At 39.5% G+C, this 17,743-nt stretch overlaps 1 protein-coding gene across 1 annotated transcript in view; it reads left to right on the top strand.

The window, feature by feature from the left end:
* Wasl (WASP like actin nucleation promoting factor) overlaps positions 1-8,422 on the top strand; it is a 54,306-nt gene extending 45,884 nt beyond the window's left edge. Inside the window, exons 9-11 of the mRNA XM_041675466.1 lie at positions 2,307-2,824; positions 3,622-3,730; positions 5,915-8,422. Of these exons, the coding sequence (XP_041531400.1) occupies positions 2,307-2,824; positions 3,622-3,730; positions 5,915-5,976 (689 nt within the window). The 3' untranslated portion in view covers positions 5,977-8,422. The remainder of the gene's footprint in view (positions 1-2,306; positions 2,825-3,621; positions 3,731-5,914) is intronic.
* Positions 8,423-17,743: the final 9,321 nt, after the last annotated feature.

Below are 17,743 nucleotides of genomic sequence, written 5' to 3'. Positions count from 1 at the left end.
TTTTATGAATTCTAAATGGGAGGAGGGGAGGAAGTGGAAATTTTTGAATGGAAAAATTTTTAAAAGTTTTTTGAATTCTATAGTACTGTATACCTTTTTAATATTTTCTGCTTATAATTTTTATGATTATAACTTTATAAGAAATAGAATTATTGACATTCTTAATATTGATGTTGATTTGAAATAATTTTTATGGACCATGAACAGAAGGGTTTTTTTCTGTGAGATTCTATATTTCTATAGATTAACGAAGGTTATTTATTGATATTTAACATGTAATATGTATTATATATACTATAAAAATTATTTTTATAGCTATCTTTTATGTTTTCCTCTTTGTTACTTTTTCAAAATTGAATAATAGCAAGTGTCATTTTCCTTCTGGTGTTTTTGATGGCTCTTAAAAGTTCTTCACACTGCTGGCTGCTTGGCTCACATCTTGGTGCATTGCACTGTCCTAACAGTGTGTCATCTGTCTTTACCCTTCTAGGTTATTCTTTCACAATTGTTCCTGTGATGTAGTGTGTTCTTTGTGTTAGATAGAAGACAGACGATAAAAGCTAAAGATTGGTAATAGATTTTTTTCTTAGTGTCACTTAAGACAGCAGAAGTCTTGTGCTAGAATGCTGGCTTAGTAAGCAAGCACTGGCTGCTCATTCAGAACTTGGGTTTGATTCCCAGCACCCACAATGCAGCTCATAGCTGGAACTCCAGTGCCAGGGGTCCAACAGTCCTGGATTCTGTCCATGGGCACTCATGGAAAACAACATACATGTAGGCAGAGCACTCATACATGTGAAAAAAATGAATGTTCTTTTTAAAAAACAAGAAAATAGAAGTGCCAGCAGTGTCGGGGCTCTTGTCCTGTGTCCCATTGTAGTAAGGCATAATATACAGACATTTGTAACAGCGTGTTGACTAATGCTACTCAGTAACTGAGTCTATAGCGGTTGTGAGTTCTAAGATATCTGTGTACCCCTAAAAGTCAGTTTCTCTGATCAGTCTTTAAATAAATGGGAAATGTAATCCCAGCACTTGGGAGGCAGAAGCAGGCGGATCTCTGTGAGTTTGAGACCAGCCTGATCTACAAGAGCTAGTTCCAGGACAGGCTCCAAAACCACAGAGAAACCGTGTCTCGCAAAAAAAAAAAAAAAAAAAAAAAAAAAAAGAGGAAATAAATGGGAAATGGTCCTTCTGGATTTGTATTTGTCACCAGTGAAACCATGTCTCCAGAAGTACAAGATTTAATCTTTAAAGGACTTACTTATATTTCCCAGTATATTCTTTCGATCTTTTGGATTTGTTTTCCTAATGTATCTTACATCTTCACTGAAGTAGACTAACAATAGAAATATTAACTACTGGGATAGTACTAACTTAAAAACTGCCGTCTAATTTTATAGTTTATAAAAATTCTCAGCTTGATTATAATTCAGTTCTAAATAAATAATTGAACCAAGCAACCACCTCTTCTGTTACCATGTCTAAAGCTGCTGACCAGTTCTGGATTATATAAAACACTGTATTATAAAGTAGAAGGACATGTGTAAATTAGATAATGAAACTTTACACTTTGAAAGAAAGTGCATTATGTTGGGGTTTAATTTTAATTGATGTTAGAAAATTCTAATAAATTTTTGCCATACTATAAAATTTCTATCTAAATTGATTTTATACAAAATCTATATATATTTAATTCTAAAAGGAAGGTCCATTATTGATATAAAATGTAACATAATGCTTACAAGCAAAGTGTGTAATTACATTGTTGTATAAAATTTAAAAATGTATATTTTCTTAAATTTGTGTGTGTGTTTGTATTTGTGCACGCACGCATGTCTGTGCATGTTTTGGGGTACCTGCAGAGTCCAGTGGAACATTAGAATCTCTGGAGTAGGAGTTATAGGCAGTTGTAAGCAGCCTGATATGGGTGCTGGGGTCTCAAGTAGGACCCTCTGCAAGCACAAGCATGGCTTATAACTCCTGAGCTGTCTCTGCAACCGTGTTTTTTTCTTACAGCTTCAGAACTGATACTGAATCCGTATAACTAGATTCTGTTATTGTTTATTGACAACAGGAAGATAATCTTTAAGCTAAATATAATATTTAAATATTATTAAAAATATATTTAAATAAATTTTATTATGTTCTTAATAAAATTGTATCATCTGTGCTCAGATATTTGTAAAATATATTGCAGAATTTGCAGATTTTGCTATTTGTTTTATACTGGGTTTATGTGTGTTACAGTAAGTTGCTTTATTAGTATGTTTATGTTTTCATTTTTTTCTGTATTCTTATTTCAGCACCACCACCTCCTCCACCCTCAAGGGGTGGACCTCCTCCTCCTCCTCCCCCTCCTCATAGCTCAGGCCCTCCTCCCCCCCCTGCCCGTGGAAGGGGGGCTCCTCCTCCACCACCTTCAAGAGCTCCTACTGCTGCACCTCCACCTCCACCTCCTTCCAGGCCTGGGGTTGCTGTGCCTCCACCCCCTCCAAACAGGATGTACCCTCCTCCACCACCAGCGCTGCCCTCTTCAGCACCTTCAGGCCCACCACCACCTCCACCTCTGTCTATGGCAGGGTCCACAGCACCACCACCACCTCCTCCACCTCCGCCTCCACCAGGGCCACCACCTCCCCCTGGCCTCCCTTCTGATGGTGATCATCAAGTTCCAGCTCCTTCAGGAAACAAAGCAGCTCTTTTGGATCAAATTAGAGAGGGTGCTCAGCTAAAAAAAGTGGAACAGAATAGTCGACCTGTGTCCTGCTCAGGAAGGGATGCACTTTTAGACCAGATACGACAGGGCATTCAGCTGAAATCTGTAAGTAATGTGGTCTTTCTATTACGGTTTCTTTTTTTCTTTTTTTAAAGTATTGTGGGCTTTTACCATACCTCATTATAAGGTGTCTTATCTTTGAAGCTTTTTCTTTACTTTTTATAAATTTTTAAATGTTTGTGTACAGTGAAACTTACTCATTTTGGAGGTGTACACATTGTAGCTGTGTAGTCTGCACTTAATATCAAGATGTATCTGAAACCATAGAAAGCTACTGTATGCTTCCTCCCTGCAGTTAGTGATCTGATTGCTATGTGATACTTTCGTATATTCTAAATATCACATAGATAGAATCTTACAGTCTTTTTGTAATTCATTGTTCTAGACTTTAAATGAAAGATACTTTAATGAAACTAGTTATTAAACTGAGGGGAATTAAAAATAGCCCACTTGGAAGCAGTTGCAGTAATCTTGGGAAGTTCAAACGTGTAACTTTATAAAAGTGAGAGCATACTCTTAAACACTGATGTTTTCTATTTTGTAATTAAAAACAATAAATCAGACTCCAGAAAATTGAGAATTCATAATAGTGATAGTGTCTCAGTTTGGGTTCTCTGTCTGAGAATTAATCATTTCTTCATCTTCTAAAGGTTAGGAAAGCTCCCTGCATTGCACTTTAGTCCATATGAACCTTGCTGTGTAGTGGGGGAGGGGAGTAGAGGCCAGAACTAAGGACCTAATACCTGGATGGCAAGTGTTCTACCCCTCGGCTGCCCAGCCCCACAAAAGTAGATTCTTTGCTAATGGTTTATCACTGAGCTCTGATACTTTCTTTTTCTAAGGTGTCTGATGGTCAGGAGTCCACACCGCCAACACCCGCACCCACTTCGGGAATTGTGGGTGCACTTATGGAAGTGATGCAGAAAAGGAGCAAAGCCATTCATTCCTCAGGTACTCTCCCATGAGCTGGAGGGCAGAGAAAGTGTGTTTCTAGATAGATGTGGGAAGCTCTGCAATTTCTGCTTACTTTATGATTCTCTGTTACCTCTTGTCTGATAATTGTGCAGCTCATTGTTACGAGTCTTTATAGCATATTTAATCAAATTCTGTCCTTAATGACTAGTCTGCCTAAAATTTTAATAGATATCAGAACATCACAGCCGTACAGAAACTAGAGGAAAAACTTTTTAAAGAGTGATGAATTCATCTTCTGTACTGGAACACACTATAGAATCATTGACAGGCAGCCTCTAAATAAGGCGTGAGATTTCTCAGTCCCATTTTTTATGATATTCTAGTAATAAGATTTATAGTGAAAAAGTGTTGTAGTTGGTTTTTTATCTTCAATCTTTGTGGGGGCCTGCCCCTCCCCCCCCCAAGCTCCTAGATAGTCACATAGAGACTTCTTCTAACATATGAATGTCTGAACTTAGCTTGGCTTATTTCTAGCCTGGTTTTCTTAACTTAATTACTTCATCTACCTTTTGCTTCTGGGCTTTTTACCTGTCTATTTCTGTATATCTTTTCTGAACTTCTCATTCTGTGTCTGGCTGCGTGGTTGACCCCTGCCTGGCACCCTTTTCCTTTTCTTCTCTCTGTCTCTCTTTGTCTGTCTGTCTCTCTCTCTCTCTTTCCTTCCCTCCCCTCCTCTCTTCTTCTCTTCCTGTTTGTTCTTTATGCATGCCAGCCCTGCCTGTTTCTCTTTCCTAACTAGTTATTGGCCATTCATGTCTAGACAAATGAAGCGTTTAAAGACAGGCAAAGTCAAACTTGGATTGCTGGAGAGAGGTAATTAGTTTGCTTTTGCTTTTCTCCACCTCTGTTACTTGTCCAGTGCTGATACTAGTATTGAAATAGTTCCTTATAGGAAATCTGTCTTAGAGGGAAACAGAAGAGATTCTGTGTTTTTATCTAGCCCATGTATGTAATGTCACATAGACATTACTTTCTGGCTCTTTCTAATTTAAAATATAAATATTCAGCACTGTCTTTCTTAACAAACTTGGCTTTCATAGGTTTTTGTGAGGTGCGGCTATCATGGAAAATTGATCGACTGTGGAAGTGCAGATGTTGAATTAGGTGACATCAAAACCTGAATTCACTTAGGGACTAATGACTGGAAAGCCTCTACACAGTATCCCCTGCTGTGCAGGATCCTGAGATGTGTAACAACCAGTATTCTAGTGTGAAGACATAAAATTCATAGGCAGTCTAAGGAATTGAGGTAGAATTACGAGGAAAGGGAAATGGAATAGACAGTTACCGATGCTGGAGAAGTTACACAGGACAGTCAGGAAAAGCCTTCTTTAGGAGGTGGTTTCTGGGTGGGATTTAAATGATGAAACAGCCAGAAAGAGGAAAGAGCTGCTTCAAATGTTGTAACATGGAGGAACAGTTCAGTGAGGGTGAGAGACAGAAAGGGAGACTAGAGACAGTGAGTGGAGGGATGGGGAAGGTGGAAGACTTAGAAGAGGGTGGAAGGGCTGGACAAATCATGTGCGATGTTTCAGAGGGAGCTCAGAGTATGTCCAGACAGCAGAAGCCAGCCACAAGAGACCTTTAGGGGGAAGAAGGTGACATTTTAATCTTAGACTTTAAGTATCCCTCCATCTGCTCTGAAGTAAATCTACTGGAGAACAACAATAATTGAGGCAAATCCTCACAGTAGGTATGAACTGTGGTAGAAAGGAAGATCCTTCCTTGATGGAGGGAGAAGAAAAGGAATTATTAATGACTCATGCCTGCTCACCTGCGAGAATGGTGATGTCATTAAAGATGTGTAAAAGCAGATCATGGGAAGAGAAGAAAACTAAAGTTCCAGGTTTACAAATTTATGTACAGAATGTCAAAGTAGTTGCGCTCATCATGTGAATCCAAAATCAGAAAAGCTAACTCTAGTTTCATTTGACACATTAAAAACATGCAGGTATTAAGAGGCTAAAACCCAAGTCTTGGCTATCCTAGTCTCATCTTTGATCCCATTCATGTCTATCGATTGATTTTATTGGATTAATTTTAAATCTTCTTAGAAACTGGATTTGAGAATGTAAGTGTTGCAGGAGTTAGTTAATTGGAGAAGTCACTGGAAATTATGTTACTGTTCATGTGTGTTTAACTCTTGGTTTTGGGTTTTAGATGAAGATGAAGATGACGATGATGAAGAAGATTTTGAGGATGATGATGAGTGGGAAGACTGATCCATATATTATATATATATATATATATTTTTAAGGTGAAACACTAAACACTACTTTCTGTCTGGATCTGTAAAATTACCATGTAAATGTTCTACCAATTTGCTGTATATTTTTGTTGGCTTTTTTGCTTTTTTTTTTAAATTAATCTGTGCAATACCTCATTTAATCTGTAAAGGTTTGTTATAATCCTATACAAAGCTACTCCCTGTTACTGTGTGCAAGTTTACAGCAGGATGCTCACGTGATTTGTGAATATTTTCATTCCATCAACAAGGGAGTTTAATTATGTGTGAGACTGACACAAACCTTAATGTAATTTAGTTAGAATGCCAGAAGGAGAACACTATTTTCATACCCTACTTTTTCTGTACCTAAATTTTCTTAATAAAATTTAGCATAGCACTACATTCTTTTTCAAGTGATGTAAACTTTAGTTTCTTTAGCCCCTTCATTTTGAATATGATGCCACATATGAATGTTGAAGCTGATACATTGCACAATTCTCTAGACATCACTACACTGATACCGGTTTTCAAGTTCTAGCAACATGTTCTGCTTAAAATCACTACAGAGATACTAATGAAGAGAAACAGTAGCTCAGCTCTATTGTAGCATTGCTTGCTGTTGGTAAGCAGTAGCATCCGCAGGCAGGAATACTAATGAGGCCTCATTCATCTGTACTTGACCAAGGTTGCTTTTGTGTTGTGGCAAATGTGACAGGCTCTTCTCAGCAAAGAATTAAACACTTTATTATCACTTGCAAAAATAGTTTCAGTTACCATGTATGGAGGTTATTTCGTGCATCCTAGACAGTTGTATTTGACTCAAAGTGGTATCAAATCAACACTAAAATGGTATGAAGTATCGTATTTTGCAGATTGTATGCATTGTTGTTTTTGGATATATAAATTAGAAGTGTCAGTTTTCTTGGCAAAAGTATGCACAAATGCCAAAACTCGCATTGTGTGTTTTTACTTTGATGGTTTCTCCAGATTTTTGTCAAATATATAGAGAGAAGTTACATTTTCTTAAAAGATTGATGGTCCCAATGGCAAATTTCTTAGATTTGATAGTTTGCTTTTTTTTTAATAAAACGTTAGAGCCTGCACATTTGTTATGCCTACTAGATGGTGTGTTAAAGTTAGGTTTTCCTTGCCTCTTTACAGTGCACTGATCTGCCTGAAGGTGGCCGGTTCACAATTCCAGTGATAATTACCTTACCTACCTTCTTTAAATAAATTTTAGGTAGGCAATTACCTGATTTAAATGCAGTCATATTTTTCTCACATTGAGTTGTATGCATAATGTAGCTTCAGATGTATTCATTATAGTCACAATATCCAACTAAAAATTATGCTATCTATATACCGACCAAAATCTAGTATTGACATGATCTTGACAGGCTGGACCTGTAAGATATGGCTTGAATTTTAATCAGTTTATCACATAATCTTTAGTGATCATGCATCTAGTATCGTCAGGAATAATTTAAAAGGTTTAGTTGCTGAAAGCAGTTAAGTGGTACAGTAAGATAGTTAAGTTATTCAAAGAGTGTTACCTTCCTTGCAAGAGTAATCACAGCACATTGGAAAGATTCTCAACTTTTTCTTGTACAAACAGTGCTCTCCGCTGCTAGGAATCTTTTTCCGCTTACTGTCATTTTCATGTGGCCTGAGGTCTGTGAGACTTTCGTGGACGAGGCTGAACAACTTCTACCCGTGGAATTAGGAGTTCATGCAACTAGTGATTATTTAAAATAAATAACATCAGGCTTTTGTATTCTTTTCTTTTTGACATTAAAAAAAATTCCTAAAAATGTCTTTTGAGATAATGCCAATTCTGATGTCCCTTACCTTTTGGCCAAGAAGTTTGGGATTTTTCCAATTTATTTGATATTTGACCAGGAGCTTCTCTAGAGACTCTCAGTTCTTTGAGTCACATATACATGGAGGGTATGTTATTTGCCAAAGGTAATTGAGTTTATTCTTTTTCATACAGAAGAGGGGTTTTGTTTTTGTTTCGCTTTTTATTTTTGTGCAAAGTAACTGGAGCTATGGAATTCAGTTCAGGCATGAAGACTAAATCCACTCTACCAAGTAAAGTACCCGTTGTACGTCTCAGTCCTCCACTGAGTCTTGCCCTGTGGGTGGCACTATACCTGTGCATCGTCTGGAAGCCTCACGGTATGTCCAGCCATGTGATTGTCTGGTAGCCTTTGCATTTAACAAACTAGCATGAGGCCTTTTATATCTAAATGCTATGTGATAGACAATTTCAGCTAGCCACATATTGTATTATGAAATTCATAAAGATTTTCAATCATTCAATTCCATTTATCAACTGAAATTTTGTTTAGTATGTGATTTTTTTTTGAAATGTATAGTGAATAGGATGTTGCACTGGTGGCAATTCATCATGGAGCATAATAAAATTAATTTTACCCAAATAGTATAAAATAGTGTGCCTTATTTGTATATTAAGACATTAGAACAAAAAGTTTTAATTGTTGAGTGTAGCCAAGCGTGCACAGCAGTGCTGGGTAGTGGTTTTAGCCAGCCCTGCTCGTGCCGAGGGTAGAACACCATGAAGCAATAGAAGTGGTGAGTAAGGGCTGGAGAGATGGCTCAGAGGTTAAGAGCATTGCCTGCTCTTCCAAAGGTCCTGAGTTCAATTCCCGGCAACCACATGGTGGCTCACAACCATCTATAAAGGGGTCTGGTGCCCCCTTCTGGCCTGCAGGCATATACACAGACAGAATATTGTATACATCATAAATAAATAAATATTTAAAAAAAAAAAAGAAGTGGTGAGTAAAAACTGCCTCCTGTTGTGGGAAGCCTGCCCTGCTCGGTACCCGCTGTGCAACCCTGTGCTGTGCAGTGCTTCTAAACAACATTTACAATGCAAGGTCAGTGTTAGGACTCTGCGAGACCAAAATGGTAAGGTTTTCCAGATTGCAGTGATGCTGGCGTTTACTGGGAGTTCATGTGGGCCACAGTTTTTAGTAAACAGTGTTAGGAGATGATGTTTATTTAAACTGGAAGTTGAGTTTTTGGTAAGCAGGATGTTTTCTTCCACTGACCCAGGCACAAGTGGAGTCTGAAGTTGAAGCTGTGCTTGGAATTCAGAGTGTGGGATACTACAGAACACCCCCTTCTGGGAGCTTTGTTCTCTAACAGTGTTGTTTTGTTGTGCAGATGTGAGCACTTAAGAATGTATAATACTATTAAAAGAATCCTTGCAAAGGCAGTTTGCCTTAGGATTATCCTATCCTGTTATATTTATCTAGGTGAAGATTCCTGAAGTGACTCCTTTAGGATTTCCGGTCCTGAAGGGCAAGTATATTGATAAGAAATGGCCCAACATGCAATCCTCTGCAGAAAAGTTGACAAGCTTTACATTGCTTGGCACACAGCTCCCTCTACAACACAGTTTTTTCTCATTATCTCTTGTCATTTTACCTGCGATTTAAAATGACAGCAATTGCTCTGGACTGGAGAGATAGGTGGCAGAGGTTAAGAGCACTGGCTCTTCCAGAGAAGCCAGATTCAAATCCCACCATCCCCATGGAAGCTCACAACTGTCTGTAACTCCAGTTCTAAGGGGTCTGACAAACTATTCTTTCCTCAGGCACCAGGCACACATGTAGTACACAGACATACATGCAGCAGAACACCATACACATAAGGCAAAAGACTTGTTAAAGAAATTTAAATTTGGGAAGCCACTAAAGAAAGACTTGGTAAGCAGCTTGTTATGGATATGATGGGGTACATACTCTTGATTTGTATAGGTGTGTGGCTACAGATTTCACCCTCCTCGTCTACTGAGTTGCTAAAAGCCACCAGCACCTATGCCCATCTCTTCCCAAAAAAGATGAAGAATTGGCCTTTTACTGGAATGTGGTAGTGTTTTGGCTCAGTGGTGATGGGCACCCTGCATTGCCCAGAAGTTTAGTCATCCCAAGTTATTTAGGGGTTGAAATGAGGTTAAGCCTTTGACTGTACATCCAAATTATTTCATTATTTTCTTTATATACATCAGTAGAATTTGTTTTGCTCAGACTTAAGTATTCTATGAACTTTTACATTAAACTTAACCTAAAAGAAAAATAGTTTTCAGATGTGAGTATCTGAATAATTTTTATCAACAGAGACAGTGTCAAAGACTGGGAGTTCTTCCAAGGACAACATGGACATTTAAACCCAATGTCCTAGTTTTACTGAGAGAGGGGACATTCTGTTTTGATTGCAAGCTCTTCACGTTTATTAGAGAAGAATCAGGAGGAAAACATACCTGTGTTTGTCAAGTTGAATGGGAGGTGCGGACTGAAAAGGGGTTATTGTTATGGAAAGTACCTACTGGGGAACAGCGCTGATTGTGTAGGGAACGTGTTCTAGACAGTAAGTGTGAAGCAGGGTCTGAATCACCTTTGGCCTTCAAAACCAAAAACCAAGCTGGGCTAAAAATTGTTAGGCTCTTTCTTAAAAGAGAGGAGAATTTGTATTTATAAGCAAATATTCTCGTTTGCTCCTTTCCCTCCCCTTCCTCCTCTGACTGGAGAATTTATAAGTCCCCACCAACATTGCCCAGCAAATAAATTTTAAAATCTATAACCTGAAGGGTAATGAGAAAAATCCAGTAAAATGGTTTATTTGAGGAGGAATGTAAATGTAAAAGGACCAGCTTTTAAAGTTGTACTGTATTATTAGTTAAAGCTTAGTCAGTACCAAACCATGTAATAACACTAAAGGTGTTTTATGTTGGTTCTGCCCCCAACCAAAAGTTCAAACAAACAACTTTTGAGCTTACCCATGAATATTTGACAAAGGATGTAATATAATAATATAGTTGAATAGGTAAGTATGAGAATAGTGAGCATAGTCCTAGAAGTCCAGCTGCTTTCTTTGCTTTTGGGAAATAGGGGTACCTATGATGCTTCAGTGCACTCAGCCCATCCGTAGATGGAGCCGTGTGTGCTATAGTACATGCTATGGTGGACTGGTTGCCTAGGCTACTGTAAGTTCTGAGTCAGGAGGATGGCTTATGACTGCACAGTTCCCCCCATTCTTTCTACTATATGGCTAATAAAGACACAAATTTAATACTGTTATATCTCAGTACTTGTAATCTGTGGTTCCTACACAATAACTACATAACATGATAATAAACTTTGGGGGGGGGTTCACTTAAGAAAACTCATGGTATATGCACATTGATTACATTTTCTACAAAATCAAATTTACAAATGGTCCTTTATAAAGCCTTTACAGAGTGTATTTGAGAATTTTTCCCAGAAATGTCTCAAATTCACCTTTATTATTTTAAATATTGGTTTTACTTATTCTTTGATAACCCTGTACAATTTATTTAGATTATATTCATGTCCCTCTACCAATTACCAAGTCTCCCCCACTGCTTTCCTTCCAACCCAACATCATATTTGCACACACACACACACACACACCCATTTGTAGAACCTGTTGAGTCTAATTTGTGTTGGCCAACAACTCCTGGACTTGGGACCTGCCCTGGTATGCTGGCTCGTTCTAAATGTCAACTTGACACACTAGACGGTCATTTGCCAAGTGGAAACCTCAATTAAGAAAATGTAGTCACCGCATTGACTTGTGTGAAGCCCATTGGGTATTTTCTTAATGGTCTCTGCGGGTGGGCATCCTACAGAAGGCAGTGTCATTCATCGGTCTGTGGCTCAGAGTCCTATAAGGAAACAGGCTGATAGATGTAGTGAGGAGGGCCTTGGTCCTGCCCTGCCTCAACTTGATGTCAACTCATTGACTCTCCGTGGGAGGCCTTATCCTCTCTGAGGAGTGGATTGGGGGTGGGGCGGGGGCAGATGGGAGGAGTGGGGGAACTGGGATTGGTATGTAAAATGAAAAATATATATTTTTAAATTTGAAAAAAGTAAAAAGAAAAAATGCTGAGCAGGCAAGTTAGCAGCACTCCTCTATGGCCTCTGCTTCAGTATGGCCTGCCTCCAGGTTTCTGCCTTGAGTTCCTGCTCTTGATGGAGGAAGGTCATTGGCTAATAAAGGCACTGCCCTGGCCCATTTTATTGGTTAGAGGATAGGTGGGAGGAGTAAACAGAACAAAATGCTGGGAGGAAGAGGAAGTGAGCTCAGAGACTCCACAGCTCTCTCGGGAGCAGACGCCTCAGAGAGAGACGCCATGCCCCCGCTCCCGGGATGAAGCTCCGACCCAGGATGGACTAGGCTAGAATCTCCCTGGTAAGCGCACCTTGGGGTGCTACACACAGATGATTATAAATGGGCTAAATTAATATGTGAGAATTAGCCTAGAAGAGAATGGGCCAAGCAGTGTTTAAAAGAATACAGTGTCCGTGTAACTATTTCGGGGCATAAGCTAGCTGGGCAGGCAGCTGGGGTGCCAGGGAACGCAGCCCCGCCGCTCCTATTACTTCATATGGCGCCCACGTGGACAACTGCTTCCACATAAAGCCTGAGACAGCTTGGGAAATAATTCTAGAACAAAATGAAAGCATTGTGCCTGGTTTCTTGGTAGCAGCAATTTCTCGGTTCTACTCTGCCTGCTAGAGGCAAGAAAGCACCTCATCTAAGAGAGGCTTCCTGACTCAGCTTCAGCTGCAAAATCCTGCAGCTCATTAAGAGGTCCTGCCACGAAACACTTAAATGGTGTTGACGAAAAGCTGAATGCATGCTTTTCGGTTTTCAGCCGTAGCAGGAAAAAAGCTGCGCCATTTAAAAATGCCGGCTTTCTGGGCTGTCCTGCCAGGACAAACTCTGACTCTTTTACGCAGGCGGTTTGTGCGGTTTGTTAGCACAGGCTGCTGAAGCTCGCTTGCTGGCTACAGCCAGTACCTCAGCCATGAGGCTGGAAAGCTAAGGAATGGACTGGATCTAGCTGGCAAAGCCACACCTTTAATCCTACTGATATTGCTTGGTAAATTAAAGACTCGTGTGGTGGTCAGAAAAAGAGAGATATACAGTAAAGAGAGATTCAAAGACAGAGAAAATTTCTGAATGGTTTGAAGTGTGTTAAAAATATATGCAGACTAAAATTTAAAGTTCTTATAGTAACAAAAAAAAAAGGAAGAGAGTTGTTGTGTGTGGTAGCACACGCCTTTAATCCCACTGCCTAGAAGTCAGAGACAAACAGATCTCTGTGAGTTCAAGGTGTAGTAGTGTACACCTTTAATCCCAAATGCCTGGGAGGCAGAGACAGGCGGATCTCTGAGAGTTCAAAGACAACCTGGTCTACAGAGTTACTTCAGGTCAAAGATACAGAGAACCTGTCTCAAAAAGCAAAGAGTTAAAAGTAAAAATAAAATAGAGGTTAAAATAAAACGAACAAAGATGGAAAATACACAGAGAATTTTGACACTGTATGCTATTATGCTCTCTTTGAATTATTTGAATGCTGAGGAAGGAGCAACAGCTGCTAAAAGATATTTGTTTATAAATGCTGCTGAACTAATCCAACATAGATATTTTGAATTTGTATCTAAGGATATGATACTTTGGAAAAGAGTTTCTTATTTTGTTTTCACAGAGGATGAGACGCTGTTCATTTCTTCTATTCCGATTTGGTATGATGGACCACGTCCTCCTGAATGGTTCCTGTGCACGCCTTCAAAAAATTGCTTCGCTCAACTGCCAACTGAGATGAAACTAGCACACAGGTTATACCATGAAAGACCTAATTAACGACGCCCCCATTCAGCAGGAAGCAGTTTGGAGAGAAAAAACTACGCCCATGTTCCCAAATATGGTTTATAAATGTTCTTTTACATTTTAAGGGGGATATGATATAGATATGAATAATTTGCATTAGTATAGATTTTGCTTTAGTGATAGAGATTTAAGGTCAATTTTGTTATATGTATAAGTGTTTCTGATTTTGATTAAGGTATTGTGATTGTGTAGTTCATTTAAATATGTAATGTATAATTAAGAAATATAGGTTGTTAATGGATAATCATTGTAGTCATGTTAGTTAGATTTTCTAGATATATAGAGATATATTTTAGATAGACATTCTTCATGTCTTTCAAAGATTACAGAATAGGACATTTAATGTTTTAATAACTGAGGACTTTTCATGACAATGAGACACTCTGCTCCTGGCAGCACCAATCTACTTCAAGAGGAAGATGGGCATCGAAGAGGCACCTTATGGGGTTTGATAGCCATTTGGGCAAGAAACTGCTCTTGCCTGGACTATTGCATAAACTGGAAACAGAGAACCCGCAGAGAGAGGACTACTGAACTTGCCTAAGGTGAGATGATCTTTCGGGGTTCCTGATTCATGAAAGAGTCTGCGAGACATTCTGCAGGACACAACAGATAGTGACTGAACTGACTTTGAATTTTCCTGCTTTATGGAAATGTCTGCTGGATACCATGGGCCTGAAGGCTGAAGATGGATGCCCCAATGGTACAGAGGAACTTTGGGTGACTGTCCAGGCAGCGAGATGTCTCTGTCATTTCTAGAGTTTTAAAAGTTTCTTAGTTCTTGTTTACTTAGGTAATATTATATCTTTCTGGAGTCTTTGATGGAGTTAAGAATAGTTAGTTATAGTTATAGTTTTCCTTAGTTATGATAAAGATTATTGTAACTTTTACTTGATAACTGTTTTGTTATATGTAATTTTGCTATGTTAAATCCTTTTTTTTTTTTGTTTAAACCGAAAAAGGGGAAATGATGGAGGAAGGTCATTGGCTAATAAAGGCACTGCCCTGGCCCATTTTATTGGTTAGAGGATAGGTGGGAGGAGTAAACAGAACAAAATGCTGGGAGGAAGAGGAAGTGAGCTCAGAGACTCCACAGCTCTCTCGGGAGCAGACGCCTCAGAGAGAGACGCCATGCCCCCGCTCCCGGGATGAAGCTCCGACCCAGGATGGACTAGGCTAGAATCTCCCTGGTAAGCGCACCTTGGGGTGCTACACACAGATGATTATAAATGGGCTAAATTAATATGTGAGAATTAGCCTAGAAGAGAATGGGCCAGGCAGTGTTTAAATGAATATAGTTTGTGTGTTGTTATTTCGGGGCATAAGCTAGCTGAGCAGGCAGCCGGGGTGCTGGGAATGCAGCCGCAGTCACCCTTATTACTTCATGCTCTGACCTCCATCAGTGATGGAGTGTCATTTGTGAGGGGAAGTAAACACTTTCCTCCTCAGGTTGCCTTTGGTCATGGTGTCATAGTGGTCTTGCAGCAATAGAAACCCTAAGTAAACAGTGGGGTTGATCAGTGTACCAGATGCCATTCCATTGAAAACCAGCTTTCCCTCTTCCAGCAGCAATAAAATGTCAACAGCTGCTTGGCTAGGCGTCAGACTGTTGTAGTGATGTGCTTTTGTAGATCTTGTGAACACTACCAAAATCTGTGAGTTCATGTGTGTATCTGCCTCTTGCATCTAGAAAACAGTTTTCCTTGAACTCATCTACCTCCTCTCACTTTGCCCCATTTTCTACTGTGGGATAGGGGTAGACCTCCCATTTAGGGCTGCGTATTCTGTCTCATTCTCTACATGTTGACCAATTGAAAGTTTCTTTATTGCTATCTGCTACAAAAAGCAGCTTGTCTGAAGAGGGTTGAGCAATGGATGATCTTTTGTCTACTTAGTGGAATAATAGTAAATGGATTTTCCCCTGGGGCCCATGACGTATCTAATAGGTTCTTGGCCTCATTGACAGTATCCATGTATGGGTTCAGTCTCAGGGAGCAGGCCTTAAATACATTCAAAAAGTGGTTGTTTATTCCCATAACATCTATGCCATTATTGTGCTAGTAAGCACATTTTTGAGATTGATCATTTTTGTAATTCACAGCATTCATAGCTAGGTGAGACTGATGATTGCTTTTTTCCCATAGCCTGCACAGCACATTCCAGTACTGTAAACACTGTAGTGAGTAGGGATGACAGTTTCAGCTAGTTGAGTGCCAGCTAGATTTCCCTATTCCCTTCCTGTACATGTCTTCAGCAATAGGGTCTTACCATCAAGCTCTGGAGGGTTTTCAGTAGTGTTGGCAGTAGCATGTCATGTTTGGAGATCTATGGGATCCCATTAGCCAACAACTCAAAAAGATAACCCATTGGTAGTTGGCTTTTGGTTGGGGCAGCATATGGTGTCTACTTAGGGTACTCTCCCTCACTTTATAACCTCCATTTAAGTTACTTTTACATACATACATACATATATATATATATATATATATATATATATATATATATATGGAAGGTTCTCCAGTAGTAGGTGTCCTTATGGCTTCCTCAAAAGGCCTCTTGTGGTTAAGTTATCCTTCCCTATTTCCCTCTCTACACTACCCTCCCACTCATTACACCATCAAATCCTTCCTATTCCATTTTACCCTTTCTCCCTTTATAACATGGTGAACTAGTGAAAAGTAGGGGGAGAAATGGAGACATGAGGAAGCATTCTATATCATATTCCTGTCTTTATAAGTTCCCAGTGCCTGAAGTATTTTCTAAACCAAAGGAAAATGTGCTTGAACACATGTTTTAGTATCCCAATGGCCTACAATAAAGGAACCTATTAAAAATGATACTGTTAGCCAGACGGTGGTGTCGCACACCTTTAATCCCAGCACACAGGAGGCAGAGGCAGGTGAATCTCAGAGAGATTGAGGCCAACCTGGTCTACAGCGTGAGTTTTATGACAGGTTCCAAAGCTACAAAGAGAAACCCTGTCTGGGGCGGGGGGGGGGGGGGGGGAGAAACCAACAAATGAAAATGATACTGTTACTACAAATTGAAAGTAAACAGAATAAAATCTTTCCATGAACTAACCTCTAAGGCAATGATTCTCTCCCAACCTTTCTAATGCTTTGAACCTTTAATACAGTTCCTCATGTTTTGGTGGCATAAAATTATTTCAATGCTACTTCATAACTAATTTTCCAGTGCTCATGAATCCTAATGTGATATCTTATGTGCTGTGTAGGATATCTGATGTGCACCCCTGTGGAAGGGTTGTTTGACCCCTAAGGGGCTGTGACTCAAAGGTTGAGAATTGCTGCTCCTATAAGATCATGGTAATAGCTCAAATTCATGTGACCATCTATAATCCCACAGAGGACATTTTATTTATTAATTTACTTACTTATTTAGAGAGACTGGATCTTTCTACTTAGCTCTGGCTGTCCCTGGAACTCAGTATGTAAACAAGGCTGCCCTCGAACTCACAGAGATCGTCCTGGCTCTACCTCCCAAATGTGGCGCCACCATGCCCAGCCTACAGAGGAACATTTTTTTCTCTTAATTGCTTCTGGCTCTTTAGCAGGTTTTAGTAATGTAGCAAATTACAGGTTTGGAGGTGTGCTTATGATCAGTTAAGAGAGAATAACAAAAAGATATTCATTAGTGAAGTTAGAACCAGATGGCTGAGCCTGGTGGTGGTGGCACCCGCCTTTAATCCCAGCACTTGGGAGGCAAAGGCAGGTGGGTCTCTGAATTCGAAGTCAGCCTGGTCTACAGAGTGAGTTCCAGAACAGGCTCCAAAGCCACAGAGACTAAAGAAACAAAAAAACAAAGAACCAGGTGATTGACACTAAATATTAGATATAGATTGATATGTTAGTTTCACGTTAACAAAGATAGTTCTTTGTGTAAACTATTCTCTTAGCATCCTTGAGGTACTGTTTTCAGCCATAGTAAATGAACCTCGCAGAAGTTAAATAATATGTTCAAAGCTAAGCAGCTAGTCAGTGCAAAGCTGGGTCGTGATTGCCGTGGGACCTTCA

The sequence above is a fragment of the Microtus oregoni genome, unplaced genomic scaffold (genome assembly GCF_018167655.1).
Source record: "Microtus oregoni isolate MIOR12 unplaced genomic scaffold, Mior012 000026F_ref0000081, whole genome shotgun sequence".
NCBI lineage: Eukaryota > Metazoa > Chordata > Mammalia > Rodentia > Cricetidae > Microtus > Microtus oregoni.
Note: the sequence above shows the minus strand (reverse complement) of the source record. Positions and strands in the feature narration are given on the sequence as shown.